The 24,330-nt window shown below is 38.7% G+C and overlaps 1 protein-coding gene across 1 annotated transcript; it reads left to right on the forward strand.

The window, feature by feature from the left end:
• Positions 1-328: 328 nt before the first annotated feature.
• LOC149831503 (purine permease 3-like) lies at positions 329-10,062 on the forward strand. Its single transcript, XM_090013921.1, has 2 exons — positions 329-1,164; positions 9,489-10,062. The coding sequence occupies exons 1-2, from the start codon at positions 346-348 to the stop codon at positions 9,828-9,830; spliced, it is 1,161 nt and encodes a 386-aa protein (XP_089870047.1). The 5' UTR covers positions 329-345; the 3' UTR covers positions 9,831-10,062.
• The last annotated feature ends 14,268 nt before the right edge of the window (positions 10,063-24,330 follow it).

Consider the following 24,330-nt stretch of genomic DNA (forward strand, 5'->3'; position numbering starts at 1 on the left):
CAGGGCTAGATCAAAGCGCGGTTCAATGCCGTTCATCTCAAGATGAACGGCAACCAAACCTTAAGGCTGGGATGTCCACTTGTTTTGGATGGACGGCTTCCGAGGATAGACAGTTCGGAACCCCAGCTTGACTATCTAGAAAAAACAAACAACAAAAAATAATTGAGGTGCCAACAACAATTCCTTACGTAACAACCAGTCAGTCTTAAAATCCACAATTTTTTTATTTCGAAAAAAAACGTCCACAGTTTATGAATATTCCACCGCATTGCATCACAACTACCTAGCCATCTGGAAAAGTAGAAATACTACTCATGACAGAAATAAAGACTATTGCTTCGTTTCATGCGTATCCTATTATCATCCATATCGATCACAAACTGCTCCTCATCTCAAACATACCTTCAGCTTCATCTGCACCAAAGAATGGAAGTTGAACACAACCAACTGCCCGAAACAAAAGCTACTTATCACAGACACATGAACAAGTGGCTTCTCCTTGTGAACTCTCTGTGCTTAGCAGTTGGTACTACTTCAGGTCCTCTGCTACAGAGGCTCTACTTCTTAAAGGGGGGAAATCGTCGATGGTTTTCGAGTTGGCTTGAGACCGGAGGTTGGCCAATCATGCTCTTGCTTCTGCTCATATCATACGCTCATCGGCGCCGATCTCAACAGTCCAGAACTGCAATTTTCCTCATCACACCAAGGTTGGCCATGGCTTCTGCTTTCATCGGGGTGTTAACGGGATTGGATGACTTCATGTACTCGTTCGGGCTGTCATACTTACCAGTTTCTACTTCAGCTCTGCTGATATCTACACAGTTGGCTTTCACTGCAGTGTTTGCCTTCATAATTGTGAGGCACAGGTTCAATCCTTTCTCCATAAATGCAGTGGTCCTGCTTAGCATTGGTTCAGCAGTGTTAGGACTCCATGCTAGCAAAGACAGACCAAAGAACGTCACCAGTTTCAAGTATTACCTGGGTTTCCTATTGACAATTGGAGCAGCTCTGGTGTACGGGTTGATATTGCCACTTGTGGAGTTGATTTATAGGAAGGCCAAGCAGACTATAACATACACGCTTGTATTGGAAATGCAAATGGTGATCTCCTTTACTGCCACTGCTTTTTGCACAGTTGGTATGCTGGTGAACAAAGATTTCCAGGTAAAGTATGGATCATCAGAAACTTAGCAATTTGTTATGGTTTCTCAAATGATCCTTCTTTAGTCCTTCTTCATGGCTGAAAGAAATTAACGCGTAAAAAAACATCCACAGTTTATTTTAAAAACTGTTCACTACAACAAACCAGCGGATTAGCGACGACCTAAATCCGTCGCTAATCCGTTGCTAACCTGTTTAGCGACGGATTAGTGTCAGATTAGCGACGGATATCATCCGTCACGAATTTTTTTTATGCTAATAAGCGACGACATATATTTGTCCCCAATTCCGTCGTAAGTAGCTGCAGACTATATCTGTCGCCCGTTTCGTCGCTAAATTTCGACGGAATAACGAATGACAAAATTCGTCGCAAGTCCGTCTTCACTAAACGTCGACTTCGGTTTGGCGACGGATTTATCGCCGTCGCTAATCCGTCGCTGAATTCAACGCCCATACTAATTAGCGACGGATATATCCGTGGCTAATTCGTCGCAAAAAAAGAAAAAAATTATAAAAAAATATTTGAAAATTAAATACCGAGAAAAAATTTCTCGTGATACAATTTATATCTCCTGTACAATTTATATTTTTTGTGAATAAAAAATAAAGTACATATCAAAATACATATAAAAAGAAACTAAAACAATTAATCGATCCACTTTAAAATTCACAAGTTCTAATTATTTACAATTCAACATTTACATTTTTGAAACAAAAAGAAGGTAAAACAAATTCAACACATAAATCTAATCATCGCCAAGATTTTGTGCGTCCTCTTGTTCAGTGTCTCTATCTGTCCCTTCAGCTCCACTACGCTGATTATCGCCAAAAAATGTCAGTATTGATAAACAAAATATACTGAAATATAGCCTACTCTATATGTGATTCTATCATGCGCATATGTATTCTAAGGCAGTAAAAAAACTTTGTACATGATTCTATCATGCTCATATGTGTTATAAAGCAGTAAAAAAACTTCATATGTGATTCTATCATGCCCATATGTGTTTTAAGGCAGTAAAAAAAACTGTATATGTGATTCTACCATGCTCATATGTGCATTAAGGCAGTAAAAAAAACTGTATATGTGATTCTACCATGCTCATATGTGCATTAAGGCAGTCAAAAAGCTGTATATATAATTCTACCATGCTCATATGTGTTCTAAGGTAAGCAAAAAAATGTATATGTGATTTTATCATGCTCATGTGTACTCTAAGGCAGTAAAAAAACTTTATATGTGATTCTATTATACTCATATATGCTTTAAGGCAGTAAAAAACCTATATATGTGATTCTACCATGCTCATATGTGTTCTACGGCAGACAAAAAACTTTATATGTGATTTTATCATGCTCATATGTACTCTAAGGCAGTAAAAAAACTGTATATATGATTCTACTATGCTCATATATGCTCTAAGGCAGTAAAAAAACTGTATATGTGATTCTACCATGCTCATATGTGTTCTAAGGCAGGCAAAAAAATGTATTTGTGATTTTATCATGCTCATATGTACTCTAAGGCAGTAAAAAAACTGTATATGTAATTCTACTATGCTCATATGTGCTCTAAGGCAGTAAAAAAACTGTATATGTGATTTTATCATGCTTATATGTGTTATAAGGTAGTAAAAAAACTTTATATGTGATTCTATCATGCTCATATGTGCTCTAAGGCAGTAAAAAAACTGTATATGTGATTCTATCATGCTAATATGTGTTCTAAGGCAGTAAAATAACTTTATACATGATTATATCATGCTCATATGTGTTATAAAGCAGTAAAAAAACTTTATATGTGATTCTATCATGCTCATATGTGCTCTAAGGCAGTAAAAAAATTGTATATGTGATTCTATCATGCTTAGAAGTGCTCTAAGGTAGTAAAAAAACTTTATATGTGATTCTATTATGCTCATATGTGCTCTAAGGCAGTAAAAAAACTGTATATGTGAGTCTATTATGCTAATATGTGTTCTAAGGCAGTAAAATAACTTTATACATGATTCTATTATGCTCATATGCGTTATAAAGCAGTAAAAAAACTTTATATGTAATTCTATCATGCTCATATGTGTTCTAAGACAGTAAAAAAGCTGTATACCTGCCGGGCACCATAGCTCATGTTGAATGCAGATGAAGTTCCTCTGTCCTGAAAAAAGTTGCATAACTCATTACGGACAATGTTAAGAATGACTTCATCTAAAAAATACTACATTTTGTCCTCAAGACGCTGACAGACACCATCCAAAGACATAGCAGGGTCATTTGGACGTTGAGAGTTGATGCTGGCGGGAGAACTCTGTGGGCCCGGGCTGCATGAGGCAATGACTGGTGTGGTGTTCATGTGACTCCCAAACCCGAACACACAACCCTTTTTGGGTTCACCAGTTACAGTCACCCATGCTGCAGGATCAAAAGGCGGATGTTGAGTGGAGTCATCGTCATATCGCTGTACCATTTGCTGCTCGTATGACTCCTATAATGTAATGATTAGAATATAAATTAATAATTAAAAATTACAATATTTGTGATAACGTAATTCATAGTAACTTGTCTATTATAATGTTTATTAATAAAATAAATACATACCATTGTCGCTCTTGCCTTCTCTGATACAAACTCTCCTGTGGTCTTACGTTTATGTGTTTCAACAAATACATCCTTGTATGGCACAATGCCTTCTTTTTCTGCTTCCTGCAAAGTGAAATGATAAAAGATTTAGTTAACATGTTTGCAACAATACTTATAAAACTGACAATATATATATATATATATATATATATATATATATATATATATATATATATATATTGATGAGTTACCATTTTCTTCTGGTGGCTCCCAAAGGTCTTAGATCCACTTGTGTGTAGATGGGCTTAGAGTATTTTCGCTAGATTTTGTGCAGCCTTCGCTGAGCGGTTTCAAAATGCATCCCCTGCCCACTTGTCGCATATTCCCTCCCAATAATCTCTCATGATAGTAATAGGGCCATGACCCTTCCACTGTAATGGATCATCTATTCCGCCAGATGCTTTTTTGGCTGCAGTCTTCATATTGTACAACATGTCTGCAAATCGATTGACAGTGACTTTCTGTCACACCTTCCTTGCATCATGTTCTTCCACCGTAGTCGCGAAGCGATTCGAAACCTATATATATTTTCAGAAAGTTAGTAGACATGATTATAAAAAAAAATTAAATATGAAACACATTAACTATGACAAAAAACTATATACCATGAATGTGAACCACAATCTGTCTATCACCTCTTTTGGATACTCTTTCCATTGAGCGACCGGTCCTGGTAGATATTGAAGTAGTGAATTCCTAATATCACGTACTACTTCTTGTAGCTCAAACCTCGTGATGCACATGAATTGATACACAGTAAATATCAATATACAATATTTATAAGATATGCAATAAGTGAAAATGAAATACTTACGGTCGATTATCAATATACATTGTTCGAATGAGTCTTCTTATGCTAGACTGAGAAGACTCTGCATCCTGTGTTGGCTCCTGACTTGTATGATCAACTGGTGTAGGTGGGTCATGTACAGGCGCAACATCATATGTAAAAAAATACGTTAGAAATTCTCAGAATGCATATTTCAACTAATCAAGTATCCAATTAGTTAAATGATATACCTATCAAAGGAGCCCGTGAAGATGAAGGTTGAGACTGGCTACCACTGGGTGATCGACCACTGTAACCTCTACGAACCATATTCTAACAAATAAAAAATGTTAAAATATACATTCAAATTGTTTCAAATAAATCACATTAAGTATTTCAATACATTCAAATAATTCAAATCAAGTATCACAATACATTTAAATCATTCAAATTATTCACACCAAGTATTGCAATAATACATTTAAAGCATTCAAATCATTTACATCATGTATTGCAATAATACATTCACAACATTCAAATCATTCAAATCTAGTATTGCAATAATATATTCAAATACATGTTTGTATTACAAGATTTTGCTCACTAGCTCGATAATTCTTCCTTATCACTTGTTTGACTTTCATATTCTTCTTCTTCTTTATCTTCTTCTTCATTGTTTGTCCATCCACTTGGTATATCATTTGGATCGCATTCTTCTATGAATGTTTCATCGACCAATGGCGATATGACATGCATATCATGCACAATATCGTGACCATAAGAGAAGTCATAGATATCATCTGATTGATAGTAATCACTCTCTTCAGTTAACTTGTCTTCTTGTAACTGATCATACTCAGGGTATAGTTTGGACTTCACCTTGCAAACTGCCCATCATTCATTTCTATCTGACTTTTTTGTACTCGGATATGAAGTATAATAAACTTGTTTCGTGCACCACATTTACCCGTGCATCAAAAATTGTTTCTAAATTCTTCTCCATGAGACATCAATTCTGATAATCACTCACAAAACCCTTTCTGTATAGGTGATGTCTAACGCCATGAGGTTCTACAAATCGATTATTCTTACAAATCTTGCAGGGACACCTAATCTGACCTGTGAGATCCACTGTACTGACACTTGCAGTTACAAATTCAATAAAACTTTCAACACCATCCATATATTAATGCGATAACTCATTGTCAACTACCCTACGGTACATCCATTCACGGTTTGCAGTCATTTTGTCGTATGATATTACGAAATGTATCCTAACCAGTTAAAAGAGAACCATCAGAATGCTATGATGAAGAAAATATCAAATTTATCATGCAATATATGATGTCATACAATCACAAGAATTATGATGCATGCATTGATAACTTAATATTTTCATGTGCAAACTTTTCATAACACGATACATTAATTTGAAGCTTACTTTCATTATACAATTTCACATGTAAGTCATAATTAAATTGAAAGTAACTACATGCAAGCATGGATACAATCACATCAAACATTGCAATACATGAAAATCATTCATATAAAAAACATGTCAAACATGTACCTGCAACAAACACACTTTAATATCTCGCTAACTACTACCATGTCTAGCATGAAATCCGTACTCCAAAAATAAGAACACTTCTATTCTCGTACATTAAAATCATGCTCAACATGATCTCCAAACTCCAACAAAGCAGTCTTAGATATCAACAACTAAGAGAGTGTGTGAACAGTAAAGTGTTGCATCCAATAAATTAAATAACATGTGAAGCGCTTGCATCACTTACTCAACACGGGTATTTACCCGATTTTCATTGTTTTTGTCAATTACTTACCATGGGTGGTGGAGCACAAGCGGGATACGTTGAGAAATCTGTAAGAGATATTGTGTTAAAATGAAATCACACTGTGTTAAAATGAAGACACTCCAGAGGCAGTGATCGTCTCCCAAAGCGGCATGCACAGGGTGATGACGTGGTTTAGGAATCCGACAAGCGTCGGGTTCCTGAACCACGACCCGTCACCCCCTGCCGAAAAAAACAGAGGCCGGAGGGGCGACCACCTGCCACAAAAAAAAAGAGGCAGGGTCGCCCCCCTCCCCCCTACCAGAGGATCACGGGAGAGACCCCCTGCCCGAATAAAAAAAGGAGGCAGGGAGCGACCTCTTGGCAGAGAAAACAAACGAGGCAGGGGTCGCCCCACTGCCGAAAAAAAAAGAGGCACGGGGGAGACTGCTTGTCCGAATAAAAAAGCGAGGCAGGGGACGACCCCCTGCCCGAAAAAAAGAAGAGGCAGGGGGTCGCCCCCTAGCCGGAAAAAAAGGGGCAGGAGGCGACCCCCTGCTGAAAAAAAAAAAACAGGCAGGGGGTCGCCCCATATGCCGAAAAAAGGGGCAGGGGGCGACCCCCTGCCAGAAAAAAATAAACGGCAAAAAAATGGGGCAGGGGGCGACCCCCTGCCCCTTTTTATAATGAGGCAAAGGGGTCGCCCCCCTGCCGGAAAACAGAAAACGCGGCAGGGGGTCACCCCCTGCCTCGGTTATTTTTTTTGGCAGGGGGCATCCCGCTGTCGAAAAACAAAAAATGCGGTAGGAGGGCACCCCCCTGCCGAAAAACAAAAAACTCGACAGGGGGTCACCCCCCTGCCGAAAAACACAACACGCGGGAGGGGGTCGCCCCCTGCCGAAAAACACAATACGCGACAGGGGGTCGGCCCCCCTGCCGGAAAATACTAACGAGGCAGGGGGGCCGACCCCCTGCCGTAAAACAAAAAACGCGACAGGGGAGTCACCCCCCTGCCGAAAAACACAACATGCGGCAGGGAGTCAGCCCCCTGTCGGAAAACACAACACGCGGCAGGGGGTCGGCCTCCCTGCTGGAAAATACTAACGAGGCAGGGGGGCCGACCCCCTGCCGAAAAAACTAAAAGGGGCATCCACCTCTTTTATCAGAAAAAAGTGTCTTTTATAGGAAAAACCTAGGAGACGCCGGTTGGGGGGCGACGGACCGGGGGCAACAAGCAGGGTGGCAGGCTGGGGAGTGACGGGCGGCGAGCGATGGGGGCCGGGAAGACGTCGACGGGCGAGATATGGGGCGGCAGGAGGGAGAGGGTGGCCGACGGAAACAACGGAACAGAAAAGAGAAAGAGGGCTATGATTAGGGATTTACGCAACATTTAGCGACGGATTTCGCGACGGCCTACATCTGTTGCAAAGTCGTCGTAAATTAATATAACTACGTAGCAACAAAACTATTCCGTCGCTATATCTGTCGCGAGATAGCGATAACACACTTTCCCTCGTCAAATCCATCGCTAAAATACGTGGTTATTACGACCAAACATCATGTCGCTAATTGGCGACGGATTGTGCGACGAAAGCTATTCTGTCGATATTTTCATAAATATTACGGTTTTTAGCGACGGATTTGTTTCTCTCGTTAATCCATCGATAATTAGCGACAAAAAAATTCTGTCGCTAATTCTCTATTTTCTTCTAGTGTTTTTTTATTAAACGAACCATGTAGATTATATCTGTAAGGTTGTTTTAACAATCATTTGATTGAGCAATTTAAGGTTGGGGCACACGAGGGCACACCAAAACTTGGGGCGCGTGCACACACACACTATATATAGTTCAACTATTTTAAATAACCAAGACATTAAGAGTTCTGACATAATTGAAATTATTATTTGGGCTAAGAATTTTTTTTACTTTAAATTCAAATTACTAAAGTACACTTTACAACTTTTAAAAAGTATATATTTCTGTTTTTTACCAAAACAAAAGCTTCATTTTATCCTAAAAAGTAACTATGTATATAAAAATATCGCCTAAAAAGTAACTATGTATATAAAAATATCGTTGCTTTTAATGGTGTTTAGTCATTTAAATCAGTTGAATACTTATTATTAATACAAAAGATATATTGTTAGCTAAATACATATACATGCGGCTGTGTGCACGTGTTTTTGTGTAGAAAATGTTGGCTGCATGTGCTTTGACCATGTATTTTTGTTCAAAATAAAAGGCCAACTTTATCTTAAAATGTAACCATGTACATTAGAAATTGTGATTGCTTTTAAAGATGCTTTGGTCATTTCAATCAGTTGAATACTTAACATTAATACAAAAGTATTATGTTAGATAAACACGTGTGAGTGTGAAAAATGTTGGTTACTCTTGATAATACCCTCGTGCATAGTTCATCTAGTCAAATGGTTTTGGCATTAAAACATGATTTTTTTCAATGATAAACTTTATATATATATATATATATATATATATATATATATATATATATATATATATATATATATATATATATATATATATATATATATATATAAAATATGGGTAGGTGCAAAGTTGATATGTGCTAAATGATACATGCTAAATGGGTTTTTCTGCCCTTTCGGTGTTTTTTTGGTAGTTCCAACCCCATAAATGTGTTGGGTATGGTCCATTTAGAAGAATCCATACCTGGACAATGTGTTTTTGATGAAAAAATGATATTTGGAGCCTCAAAAAAATTGCAAAAATTTTGGACCATTGATTTTTCGAACCATATAAAAACCCACCCATGTGTCGGAATTGAACACTTCAAGAGCTGATCCCTATAAAATCAAGTACATAAATCACATCTATACGGTTAGAATTTAAAAATAAAATGGAAAAACCTGAAAAACTCATTTAGCACCTATCATTTCGCACCTACCCATTAGTCTCTCTCTCTCTCTCTCTCTCTCTCTCTCTCTCTATATATATATATATATATATATATATATATATATATATATATATATATATATATATATATAGAGAGAGAGAGAGAGAGAGAGAGAGAGAGAGATATGGCAGTGAAGACCCATTAGCTCGTAGCCATTATTTTCTTACATGGTTTTCGTTTTCAAGGTTATCACAAGAGAAGCAAGTGAATTTGGACTTGGTGAGACCAAGTATTACATGGTAATAGCATGGACAGCAATCGTGTGGCAGCTTTTCTACATAGGCGCAATTGGTGTCATCTTTTGTGCTTCATCTCTATTTAGTGGCATCATCATTGCTGCTTTACTTCCCGTAACTGAAGTGCTGGCAGTGTTTTCCTTTCATGAGAAGTTCAGTGGTGAGAAAGCCATTTCGTTGGTCTTATCTCTTTGGGGCTTTTTCTATTATTTCTATGGAGAGCGCACCCTAAACAAAAAGAAGCCACAAGTAACAGAGCAAGAAGAAGAGATTCACTTCATAACAGGGTGATGCATGACCGTGTATGTTTAATTTGTGCCTCTTTTGTGTTATGCACATTAAGGCATCACAGGGTGATGCATGACCGTGTATGTTTAATTTGTGGGAATCTTCATTGCTCAATAGAGTCACTATGCAATTGCATATATGCAATAGCATTTAAAATTGGCTTTCATAATGAACAAAAATTACAAATTAATAGGCATGCTGTATTGGATGAATATTAGTGGATTGCTTTCCATTTTTATCTAGATCCATAGTTATAACAAGCTATCTTTGATAAATTGCTTTTTGGTAGGTGATTTGTGGCACAGTCTTGGTGCTTGAAAAAGGCAGTAGGTCAAAATATTTTGGGCATTTTAACTTCAGCAGTGGGTTAGGTGCTAGAGCTCTTACACTCTAAAAATAGAGCAAATCCAATACGCAGCGAGTGTATGCACACCAAGCGCCCCCCTGTAGACACCCCAACTTTGACCCATTTAGATCTTGGATAGGATTTTTTATATAGTGTGTTTCGAGTCTAAAATAGAACAGATTTGACTACAAACATGGATTTGACTCTAACAATGTCTTTTTTGAATGTTTTCCCAAAATGTCAAATCTTTTGAGTGTGTTAGATTCCAAAGAAAAGAAATTTTACTTGTAATGGACATCTTGGAAAGGATTTATGGCTAAAACAAATAGATTTATTTGATATATATAACTTGATTTTCAGATAGGACCCACTTACGATGCATTTTTATAGGACACGGGAATGGCTGGACTTGTTAGCAGCACCCTCAAAAACAGATCCTGATTCGAACTCACCAGGGTCTGAACCAGATCCGACTCGTTGACAACTCTAAGAGGAATCCTAAAGTGTTTAGGCCATCAATCAGCCTAAAAAATGCAGCTTCAAGTCTTGATAGTGCCTATTTCAAGTAAAAAACAGAAGGTTAGAATCGTCTCTAGCCCGTCCCTCCCCAGAAGCTTGCAATAAAGAATTGGATTCAGAATCAGTGCTATAACACCCACATATATATATATATATATATATATATAATCTTAGGCCATGGCACTCATGTTTCATGCGATGTTTTTGTGATTTTAGACAAAGGCAAGGCAAATCATGTGCTTTTCATTTAGTTGGAAGCTCTAGATGAGTTCATTATTGCTTACTTCCTAAAACCCATGCTTTGAATTAAATCTACTTGATGAAAGAATTTAATTTTGAATTTGTCAAATTTCTGCAATATGACTCCATTTATTTTGTTCACTCTAAAAATACATTAAAACAAGAGAATGTCTAAGGTAATGCATGTTTTTTGCTAAATAAGATATAAAAAATGTCTGCAAATTTAGATTAAGCAAACATAAATTTTTTGCCCTTTGAAGCCATTTAAGATAGTTTAGGAGATAGGATCAATCAAAACAAAACACACACACACCTGTATATATGTATCAGATATAAATTTGTTACTTGTTATTTTTTTCATATTTTTTGTATCTTTTTGTACATCTAAAAACCTTATAGATGTGATCAATATATTTTCTTTAGTAGAAAACAGGTAGTTCAAGGCAATAGTAAATGTAGCAATAGAAATCATTTGGATCCACTTTCTCTTGCATGAGTTGGGAATCAAAACTCCTCTTTCTTCGACCATTTCGTGTGACAACATCGGTGATACTTATCTTGTAGTCAATCCTACTCTTCACAGCAGGACCAAATATATTGAAATAGATGTACATTTTGTTTGGGATTAAGTTCCCAAGGGTGATATTGAGGGCAAGCATATTCAAACAGATGAACAAGTTGACATACTCACCAAGCCATTACCAGAACAAAAGTTCAAAAACATGTGCAACAAGCTCAATGTTCTTTTAGGACCGATGGGTTTGAGGGGTTATTAGAGCATGATGTTGATCCAGGCTGGACCAGATCCATGACCCACTTCGAGGAAGTTTGAAAAATTGCATGTGCCACCAAGACTGATTTTTATTAGATTTCTTTTATTCTGAACTGTATTTTGAGATGATACTGAACCAATATATCAACATAGAAGTAGAGGCAAAAATAGTTGGGGACACCAACAATTCCTTACGTAACCACCACTCTATCTTAAAATATCCACAAATTTTTTTCTTATTTCGGAAAAAAATGTCCACAGTTTATCACGATTCCACCATATTGATATCACAACCACCTACCTGTAGGGATATGTGGCCATAAGGCATGACCATTGATGAAAGGTCACGAAAATTGGATACATCTCTCTGTAGGGACACTAAAATAAAAGGGTGCAACCCTCCATGGAAAGGACTGTTTCCCCAAGAGGTGTAACCTAGTTCCGGACCCTGCTCACATGTTAAAGATACGATGGATCTAAGACGCAAAGAAATCAAGAAAGTTGAAGAGATTCATAGCATTCTAGAGATAAGAGCAAATTAAATCTTAATGAATTTTTAAATTCAATTATATCTCAAATTTAAATTCACATTCCATTTAAATTCAAATTTAAATTAAATCTCAAATAAAATTCTAATTCTAAATTGAAATTAAATCTCATATGAAATTGAACTCTAAATTAAAATTTAATCTCAAGTGAGATTCGGCTCCAAATTGAAATTTAATCTCAAATGAAATTCAAACTGAATGAGACATAAAAACTCATCTTTATTCATCAAATAATTATAAAAAATTTATAGGTATTACATCCATCCCCTCTTAAAAAAAATTTATCCTCAAAATTGGATACAAGGACTACTCGAACAAACTGAGGTATTTTTTCACATGCTAGACTGAGGCTCCCATATAAATTCTTCGATATCATGATGTCGCTAACACATATTAACAAGAGGAATGGTCTTCAATCTCAACACTTGTAAACCAAACACACACGGGTTAACATCCACAGATCCGCTATTCCATCTATGGATTATGCATCACAACCCATTACCATTCTCAACAAACTCTCAATACAAATAGAATAGTAAAACGCCACGATTGCATCCAGTTCACTCTTGCACCAATCTAGTTCTCTTTGGTCTCTCATAATCCACATCAGTGCCATTTGGCATAAAACTATGAATCAAAATAGGATCGGATAACAAATCCATTGATCTTAGCACACAAATCAGGATCACAATAAAATAAAAAAATCTCAATAACATTGATTCCTAATCCAGGCCTCTAGCATAAAATTCAAGATTTCATAATAAGATTGGGTCCCTTTGACCCTCTAAAATCCTTCAAAATGGTCTAGACACTCTGAATTCAATCTTTGAAATGCCTGGTCGAGATAATATGACATTTTCTTTCCGACATAGGATACTTGCATAGTGTTCAAACAACCAGTCTATGTCCAATATTGCATCATACTCGGCTATATCGAGTAGGATAAGATTAGCAGGTAGGTTCTGCCTATCCAACTCTATGTTTATGTTCAGTACGTAAGTTACACGTAAGGAGTTATAACCAACAGGGTTATATACATCCAATGCATGGTTCAGAGGCTCAATATTTAGCCTCAATTGTTTAGCAAAATTTACCGACATAAATAAATGAGTCGTATTATAATCAAATAAAACAAAAGCAACTTGACCAGTGACTAACACAATACCTTACACCAAGTCACCCTTTTCCAGTTAATCAATTATGACAGCATAAACACAGTTTGCCACCTTGTTCTGGTTATTCTGTTGTGGCTACTGTCGTTGGGATGGAAGTCCTCTGGCTACTTGATTCTACTCATTGGCCTCCTTCTGGAGACACTGTTAGACGTAATAACCCATCTTTTCGTAGTAGAGACATGCACCCATGTCACAAGGGCACGATTGTCCATCATGGATGTGGTTGCACTTTGGGCACCATTGATTCGGCCTCTGATGTGGTCTAGTTTCTTTGTGTTGCTTCTGTCTTTTGGCAGGTGGTGTAAACTTCTTTGCACCAAAGTTCTTATTAGTCATATTCTTCTGATCATTAGACTGCTGCCCTGGTTTATTCCACTGAAACTTTTGTGCTTCCGCCCAATCATCATCGAACAATATTGCCACCTCAATGGACTCATCAAGAAATTTTGGCCCTTGGTTGTACACCTTGGTCCTTAAGGTTGGCCTTAATCTACATGCGAACTTCATTAATGTTTCTCCTCAGTTGTGTAGACGTTCGAGCAGTAGTGTTTCAGACTACGAAACTTGGTGTTGTAGTCGGCCAAGGTTGTTCCTCCTTGTTACAGGTCTAGAAATTTTTGGATTTTCTTGCTCCTCTAGTGCTTTGGGAAGTAGGCTGTATCTACGAACTGTGCCTAGGTCATGAGTCTGTTCTAGAACCTGATGGTCTCCCATAATTTCTTGGCATGATTCTTTAGCCAATACGTCACAAAATTGACCTTAAGGTCCTTCAAAACCTCAAACACACGAAAGATCCACTCAATCTCTTGTATCCAATTCTCTGTAGCCTTCGAGTTTGTCTTCCATAAGAATATAGGTGGTTCCATATCTATAAATTTTTTATAGATAATCATACCACCTATAACATGCCAGTCTTGAGCCACTTGCTGCAGGTTGTTTCCTACTCCTTAGGAAATCTCATGTAATTGATTTATCTTATTAATAAAAATTAGAGGTAACTCCAACATCCTTCTTTAACAAAATATATACGAATGGGGCAGTCAAAATAGACAAACATGATGACCTTTGAGTTTGCTCTTTATTTTTTAATTTTCAAAATAAAATTTATTTCCATAAAAAAATCATATGCCTTGAAATAAACATTCTTCTAGTGGATAAATTTAAACAATAATATATTATCATGAATAAGAACGAATCCTGCGTATTAGGGTTTTGAGAACCACTAAAAGTGAGATCTGATGTGAGATATGATGGTTGATTCATTAACCAACGAATTGAAGCGAGCCTTCATTCTCCTCCTTTGAGAAATTGCATGAGGAATAGAGGGATTGGGGAAGATTAAGAGAAATTAGTGGTTGGGAAGAGAGATGGGATTTGGGAAAAAACACTCTAGAATGACCTCTCTTTGAGGAGGGTCTTTCTCTTATCTTCTTACAATTGTTGACACAAAAACAATATCTCCCACACATGCCCTTTAGTTATTATATATCAACTATGAATATACTCTGATCTATACAACCCACATATTTAGGACACAATACCCAATCATGAAATTGAACCACTTCTACACCTCGGAAGGCACCTTGTCCCCAAGGTGCCATATCCATGAGGTTGTTGTAGAATTCATCCCCAGGTTCTAACTTATCTGCATCATTGCTCTAGAAGTTCAATAGGAATGGACTTTGTCAGAATGCATACCTTTGGTAGTGATGCAAGGCCAATGCACTACAAGAAAAATGTTAAATAGCGACAGAAATTTGTGACAAATAATTTGTCGTAAATTTGTGATGAATTAGCTAGAGAAAACTAGCCATCCCTAAAATTGGAATTAGTTGCAAAATTAGCGATGAAATTTTTTTACGCTAATTAGCGATGGAAAAATTTTGTCTCAAACTTTGTCGCAACTTCTCGACAAAATTTTTCTGCCACTACTCTGTCGCTAATTGGTGATGGATTTTGAGACAGAATTTTTTTGTCGCTAATCCGTTGTTAATTTTCTCTGTAAGACCCTAATGCGATCCTCTTTCTTTCCCTTTCTGTTTCATCCCTCGCACACAGTCGTCGCCCACAACCCGAGTTCTCTCCTTTACCTCCTCCTTCTTTCCTCACTCCATCTCTCTCGCCGCTGTGTGTCGCCGTCGAATACCGACCCCGAACCCTCACTCACCTTTTGACATTGTCGAACCCTCTCCCTCGATCGACCGCTGACCGCCAACCACCAACCACCAACCACCAAGTTCTCTCCTTCGATCAGACCCTGAACCCTCTCCCTCGCTCGACTCTTATAGTCGAATCCTCACTCACCTCGCCTATCGCCTGCACCTGACGTCGGTGGTCTCCCTCTCGCCAACCCCTTTTTAGGTAACCTCTCACCCCCCCTCTCTCTTTCTCCTGTGTCTTCTTCTTCTACTACTACTTCTTCTCCTTCTCTTTCTTTTCTATCGACCAACAAGGGTCTGTCGTTCTTCCCTGCCAGCAAACCATGGTCGGCTGATAGGGGCTAAAGCCACTGCCAGTTTTTTCTGACAGGTCGGCAGAGGAGACACCCCCTGTCGTCTGTGACAGAGGCTTTGTGCCCCTACCTCATTCCTTTTGGCCGCCAGAGGCTTTGCGCCTACTGCTTGGGTGTTTTCGGCAAGTGGGGGCAAGGCCCTTGCCTCACCCGTTCCTTCTTTTTCGGCAGGAAGGGGTCGAGTTCCCTCCCTATCTTCTTTTTCTTAGTTTTGAGGGAGAGGCTCAGCCCCCTTCTGTTTCTCCTTCTTCGTAAGGGATGGGCTGAGACCCCCTCCCTCTTCTCTATGTCTTTATTTTCTTCAGTTTTGAGAGAGGGGCTTAGCCCCCTCCCATTTGTCCTTTTTCGTAAGGGAGGGGCCGAGACCCCCTCTCTATTGCTTGGGTTACGAGGGAAGGGTTCGGCCCCTCCCCCGTTCCTTCTTTGTTTTATAGTCTGTAAGTACTATAAAAGTTTTTTGACAACCTTAGAACACATATAAGCATGATTTCATCACTATGAAAGTTTTTTTACTGTCTCATAACACATATATGCATGATTGCATGTACTAAGAAAGTTTTTTGACAACCTTAGAACACATATAAGCATGATTTCATCACTATAAAAGTTTTTTGACTGCCTTATAACACATATAAGCATGATTTCATCACTATGAAAGTTTTTTGACTACCTTATAACATATATGCATGATTGAATCACTATGAAAGTTTTTTGACAACCTTAGAACACATATAAGCATGATTTCATCACTATGAATGTTTTTTAACTGCCTTATAGCACATATATTCATGATTGAATCACTATTAAAGTTTTTTGACAACTTTAGAACACATATAAGCATGATTTCATCACTATGAAAGTTTTTTGACTGCCTTATAACAAATATATGCATGATTGAATCACTATGAAAGTTTTTTGACAACCTTAAAACACATATATGCATGATTGCATGTACTAAGAAAGTTTTTTGACAACCTTAGAACACATATAAGCATGATTTCATCACTATGAAAGTTTTTTACTGTCTTATAACACATATATGCATGATTGTGATACATAACACATTTATTTGACAACCTTATAAACCATATATGCATGCTTGAATCACTATGATATTTTTTTGACAACCTTAAAACACATATCTGTATGATTGAATCACTATGATTTTTTTTTTGTCAGCCTTAGAACACATATTTGAATTCTGTTAATGTCCTTCACTTTATTGTTAGTCTATGTGTCATTCAAACATGTTACTTTGATTGCCTTAGATTAGGTGCACTTCATATAATTTATTTCATTATATTTTGTTTATCAATACTAACATTTCAGTTCTCTTGTAGGATGCTGGAGATGATCAACGTTGAGGAGCTGATGGAGGCATGAATGAAGGGGCAGATTGAGACAATGAAGAGGATGATGCTCCGAATCTTGGCGAGAATTAGATTCATTTGTTGAATTTGTTTCACGTACTTGTTGTTTCAAATGAAACTCTTTGTATATGTTCACTTGTAAATAATTAGAACTTGACACCGATTATAGTGGGTTGTTAAATTTGTTTCACTTATAACTTGTGTTAAATTTATTTCACTTGCTTTGTATATGTATTTTTTATGTATACTTTATTTTTTATACACAGGTTATATAAATTGTATAACAAAAAAATATTTCTCGATATTTATATTTCAAATAATTTTTTTTTTTAATTTGCGATGGATATTATTCGTTGCTAATATCCATCGCAAATTTAGCGATGGATTAGGGACGAATATTTATTTGTCTCAACAACTGAATCAGTCAATGTTTTGCGATGGAATGTAATATGTCGATAAATTGGCGACGGATATGTATTCGTCGTTAAATTTTAGTGACAGATTATCGACAGATATATATCTGTCACAAAACCAAATCAGTCCTTATTTAGCGATGGATTAACGATGGATCATGATAATCGTTAATCCATCACAAATTTGTGATGGAAGTAACGACATATCAGTTCTATCGCTAATTAGCGACTAGGAAATTGTGACGGACGCTATTCATCGCTAAGTTGTCGCCAATTGATCGTTAGACGGATTAATGACAGATTTGCAATGAATTATCGTCGGATAGCATCCGTCGCTAATCCGCATAATTCTTGTAGTGATAGGAAGAGGCCCAATGTGGGCCTGAGTTTGAAAATATGGAAGACCAGATATATACTTGCATTTTTTGGCAACTCCAGTTTATAGGCCACCTTGCCAATGCGTTGCAGAATTTTGAAGGGGCCAAAAAAATTGTTGCGCAACTTACTGTATCAAAGTTCCCTTATTGGATTGTCGATATGAAATAAATTTCAACCATACGAACTCCCTGACCTTGAACTCCCTTTCCTTCCTACCCCAGTCATACACCCGTGTATCCTATTTTGAGCAGCTTGTAGATATCTTTTCAACCAGCCTAGGAATTGACCAAATTCCTTGAGCAGATCATCTAAGGTGTTGACTTATAATTCACCCTCTAGGTAGTTCACAATGGTGGGAGGTGGTCGCCCATACGCAGTTTCAAACAGTCATATGAATAGAGGAATGGTATGCCATATTATACGACCACTCCGCCTAAGATAGGTGTTGCAACCATAGTTTAGGTTGATCATGTACAAAGGAGTGGAGATAATTTTCAAGAGCATGATTGGCTATCTTCGTGTGCTTATCCATATGAAGGTGGTAGCTCATAATAAAGGTTGCTCCTTGCAACTTGAATTTTTTTTACCAGAAAGTGCTTATGAAGACTGGGTCCCTATTATAATTGACTTGGGCATCTTGTGTAATTTAGTGATATGCTCTATAAATGTTTTTGCCACCAATTTTGTTGTGTATGGATGTGTGACTGGAATAAAATGTGCATATTTGTTGTCTATCAACTGTAACCAGTATTGCACTTACCTTTGTCAGTAGCTAGCCCCTCCACAAAGTTTAGGGATATATCTTCCCAGATTCGCCAAGGTATAGGTAGAGGTTAGAGTACCCCTGGGGGTTTAAGGGACTCACTCTTGACCCTAAGACATGTTTGACACTCAACAACATACTGCCGCACTAACTTTTGCATGCCTGTCCAATAAAATTTGCAATTGCTTCTATGCAATGTTCAATGGTGACCTTTATGGCCTGCAACTGGTGATGTATGAAAATGTTGTAGAATGATAGGAATGTGCGATATGGACTTGGACATCATTATGTATCCTTTATAAAGAATTAAATTCCTTCATAATTGATACTCAGGCATGTTGCCTGGGTTCTTTGAAAGCTTTTATCTGATCTCACCTAAATCTACTGAGTGTAAGTCTTGTTCTAATTCACCCAGTAAGGGAAAGGTGGGATAGGTTATTTTCTGATATTCTATTTCCTCATGTTGCATTGAATGTGTGTCATCTGCTACATTCTTGATGTCCTTGTGATATACGATGTCGAACTCATGCCCCATGGGTTTCGCTATCTGCTTTAACTGTAGGGGGTGGTAATCTTCTGCTCTAGCAGGTATTTGAGACTATAAATTGAGTAAATTGTTCTCATGAATTAGGAAAAAGAGGGAGAGGAGAGAGAGACAAAGGAAAGAGAGAAGCAAAGGAGGAGCAAAACTCGTGGAGGCCTATCAGGAAGTTATCAACCACTTTGTGGCATCCACGAGAAGAAAAACAAGGGTGTTAATGATGCCTCCCTCAAGCAGCTTGGTATCCCCCATAAGGATTGGAAAGCACCGGTCAAGAATAAGGATGGACCTTGCGTAGGCCACGATTCTTCTTCGCCCTGGCCAGGATGTTGAAGGACTGCCTCGACATGAAATCCCTGGATGCTCGAGATGTTAACACATTCTTACATGAGATCCCGCAAGATTCACTGGATGCCTATGGTATTGGGAGGTCATTTGCCTTTCCATTTCTTTTTATCAAGCAACTAAGCGAATATGTCTCCTGTAAGGAGGAGAAGGCCAATCCATTTGTCATCATGCTACCCTTGTCAACCAAATGTACCACCAGACCGGGCATGGGTCTGGGGGTTTCTACTTCTCGAGATCGGGCTCCTAATCTCCACAATCTTACGAGATTGAGGGACATAATGACACACTGGGAGCTGCTTCACCTCTACAATCAAACTAGAAGTCGCCTCTTTCACTTAACCTCTAGTTCTTTGAAGATTTGTCAGACCTGTTCATGGCTTGCCTGCAAGTCGGGACTCTTTACACAAGCGATGTAACAAGATTAATTCCTCAAATCTATGATCTATCCCCCAATAGGTCTTTATCATTAATGGAGTCCATATAACCAACAAGCCACCCTACATCTGCAAATTGAAGCAGCAGGTAGAGCAAGGGTGGAAGGTGGTGTAGAGTATGAAGGACAAGGCGTTAAAGACCTTGCTTTTCAAAGTTCGCAACTCCAAGGGTCGGCCCGAGGATTGGAGGTGTGAGTTTTGCATCTCTCTAAACTTCCAAAAAAAGGAAGATATGCATGACCTATGCCCTCCTAGTAGTCACGAATAATCCCAATTTGGTTGGTTGTGGCTTGACATGGAAGGAATGACGTAACTCATCCAGTCATGATGGGAACCAGCTACTGCAATGCCACCAAAACTTGTCAACCATGCCATGCAGGCCGACTGTTAAGAGAGTCTCCTTCAACCCTCTTTTATTCATCAAGGTAGCTTATGGTTAAGTCAATGATTCCATTAAGATTGGGTCCCTCTGGATCCCCCTTCGAACTTATGATCATCGTCATATCAATGTTCGGTCCAAGATTGTGTCTGTTGCAGCTTCGCCTCTGCTGCACTTTGGTTCCGATCATACAACCAGTACACCAAAATCCAACCAGCACCCTCCCAAGGACCCTAATTATTGCCAATCATTAACAACGACATGCATGGAGGCCAAGGGTCACACCTACCTTGGAACCTCCAACATTCTCTTCTTTCAATGTGCCTCCCTTTAAAGGGCCGACCACTTCTGACGTGTCCTGCTCCCCTTGCGCTCGTAGCAATATCAGACTTCTTTGCTGGATGCTCTTCGAGCATAACCAACACCTATACAATCCGAGATCCACAAAATTTTATTCATAATGAAAATTAGAATATGGAATATGTGAGGCCTTGGGAGCTTTAAAAAATAGGCATTTTTTGCCAATTGGATTAAACAGGAACGATTCAACATCTTCTGGGTGTGCGAAACAAAAACTGAAAATATTGGGGAGGTATCAATCTGACAGTTTTGGCATAGCTGTTTGTTCCAGTTCATTCATTCGAGGGTTGTTAGAGGGGGGGGGGGGGGGGGGGGGGGGCAGGGGGGCAAGGGGCAGGCGCTGCTGATTATATGGAAAAACAACATTGTTGGATCCAACGTTCATCACAGTGAATTTTAATCACATTGGACTTACATAATTCTGAAAGAAGTTTTCAGCTTACATTCGTGCATAGTCCGGTTACCAGCCCATTAATGCAGTCTTTCTAGGGAGAATTGGATGACTTGTCTTCCCAATCGAGCCTCCCCTAGGTGATTGGTGCTGATTTCAATGCCATCCTGTCTGCTATAGACAGAAGATGGTAATTCGGCTGCACAAAGAATTCTAAGGAAGATTGACATATTTCATAGGAACTTTATACTTTGGTAAAAAAAAACGAGGGCAAAGCTAAGTTTCAAGAGCTTAGTGCTTGGGAAAGCGACTTATCGGTTTTAGAGAAATCGATGACCCCCCCAAATGATGATGAGGTTGCTGCAAATTTGAAATTATGACCAGCTGGAACCTAATCTCTACTCAAGTTGATCTTCAAGAGGTGAAGAAGGTAGTATGGTACATGCCCTCGGGCAAGGCTCCAGATGTTGACGAATTCCCTACTGAAATGTTTAGGAAAATTTGGGAAGAATGCAGTGATGACTTATGCTTGCTTCTCATGGAGTTCCACACGAACACCTCCCTTTCTAGGGCAATTGGGTGATCAATTACGATGCAAATATCGAAGAATGAATCAAGGAGCTCACTTGACAATTTTAGACAGATTGCATTAAGTGGTACCATCTACAAGATTATTTCGAAAGCATTAGCTATGCGCTTGCATTTATGATTGATGAAGTCATCTCCAAAAATCAATATGCATTTATCTTTGGGTTGATAAGTTGACATGGATTCATTTTCTCAAGTAGTACATAATTAGATCATTGTTTTGGTAACTAAAAAAAAAAGGGCTTCCCAAGCAAGTGCCCATGTTCAAACCTAGGGAAGGCGATGGAGCTCACCGGAATAGATTCTGGCGAGCTCCCCTCTTCATTGTGTTTCCTTTAGACTGAAAGCCAAAAAAAAAAAACAGCTGAAATAGGGTCTCTTGAGTGACGATAATATTCAGTCCTAGGTGTTTTGTCCTCGTACATGAAGTCATGTGCCCTATTCACTCTTCATGTGCCAATGCCTTCCTTCTCAAGCTCGATCTCTCCAAAGCGTTCAACACAATCTGCTGGGACTTCTTATTTACGTGCATTGATTGGATGAACTTCGGTGATGAGTGGTGAAGTTGGATTAAGGCTTTCCTCCAAATCACATCAACCATATTAAGCTATACAGAAGCTAAGGTACGTTCTTTAACCTGCATAGAAGTCTGCGCCAAAGTGACCCTCTATCACCTCTCCTCTTTATCATTGCCATGGAGTCCCTAACTCACATGATTGATTTGGCGGGTGGTCTTTCTTTGTTGTTGACTTACCAGGGTTTTCAACATTCTCTTACATCCATTTTGCCGACGAGCAACCAAACCCAACATAGCCAATTTGTGGGTTTTACTATGCATATTTTCAGAGCTTTCTGGCCTAAAATCGAGCTATGTTTCTTTTAGCGAGGAGGATAAGACGACAACCTTTTCATCCACCCTATTTGGATGCCGGATCAGTGAACTCACAATCAAGTACTTGGGACTTCCACTTCATCACTAGAGACCGTTAGCAGTTGAGGACAAAGTTGTGGAAAAAATAAACTCATGAATCGGGTTCAATCTTGCAATTGTAGGGAGGGTTACAGTTGTGAAGTATGTCCTCACAAGTTTTCTACTGCATTTTGTGCAATTATTTCAAATATCATCCAAGACTCACATCAATCGAGCCTTCCAAATCTTCATTTGGTCTGTCAAAACACAAAAAGAGAAGATGCACTTGATTTCGTAGTTTATCATCTCCCTAACCAAGGAGGATGGTGGGCTTAAAATTCGGGAAGTGGGTCGTTGGAACAAGGCCCTACTCATCAAGTGGTTGTGGATGATCATCTCACTTGACAAACCATGGGTCATGGTTGTTAAACACAAATATAATCTTCATGGATGGCCTACAGAATGGTTTGGTGGCAGCAAATGGACGGGAGGATACAAAATTTGGAAAGGGTGGGTCAAATGCCTATCTGAATTCATTGAAGCTATTTATGTTTCCTTAGGGGATGGATCAAGTACCTTATTTTGTAAGAATGTTTGGAGTTTTGATGGGTACTTAAAAGACATATTTCCAGCACTATATTGGGCCACCACTAAGGAGGAGGAGGAAGTTAATTCTTTTTGGAACCCACAGTTCGGGTGGAAAATCCAACTTTAGTGAAATTCATATCCCTTAGCATTTGAGCAATGGATGAAGCTGATGCAAAAACTATCTTTGCTAAGGCCTAATAACACACCCGACATCGCCCACCGGAAACACTCCCCCTCCGGTTATTTCGCCGCCACCTTGTGCTACCCCATGCTAGGCGCCCCCTGCCGTTTATTGGTTCTTGGACAACACAATATGGCCGGATCAGACCCATTCACGGATCAGTCACGACATGGCTGATCCTGCAAGATAGGCTGTTAGCGGACCCGTTCTCAAAAAACTTGGTTTCAATCTACCTAGCAATGCTCACTCTGCTGATGTCACGAGGAATCGGCTGCTCTCTTGTTTTGGGACTGCACGTTCACGAAGGAGTGTCTCGCACATGTTTGGCAACAGGCTGCACCAAACTAGGACTCAACAACTGATCTTTAGGAGTGTGCTCATCACTCCACACCTGAAAAGATGTGGATCCAATTTTCTGTTTGTCTGGCACTGTTTGGTCCTCATCCTATGGTTGATTAATTTGGCTACAACGGAACAACAAAAGGCACTCTGGAACCCCGCTAGACCTCACCACTGTCGTCAATGCAGCCAAGCATGAGTTATTCATCAGACTGTTTCAAAAGAATCGATGCACTAGATTCTCTTTAGTAGGTCCCTGTTGTATTTCGCATTGAGTGATACCTCATCACTCTTCACATGATCAATACAATTCTAATATTTTTCTATTAAAAAAAATGTATTTGAGACTGTGGTGGTCTGTTCTTATCAGAAAATTTCTGGCTAATAGGTAAAGTCACCACTTATCAA

Source organism: Nuphar pumila, chromosome 7, assembly GCF_984573655.1.
Source record: "Nuphar pumila chromosome 7, dmNupPumi1.hap1.1, whole genome shotgun sequence".
Classification (NCBI taxonomy): domain Eukaryota; kingdom Viridiplantae; phylum Streptophyta; class Magnoliopsida; order Nymphaeales; family Nymphaeaceae; genus Nuphar; species Nuphar pumila.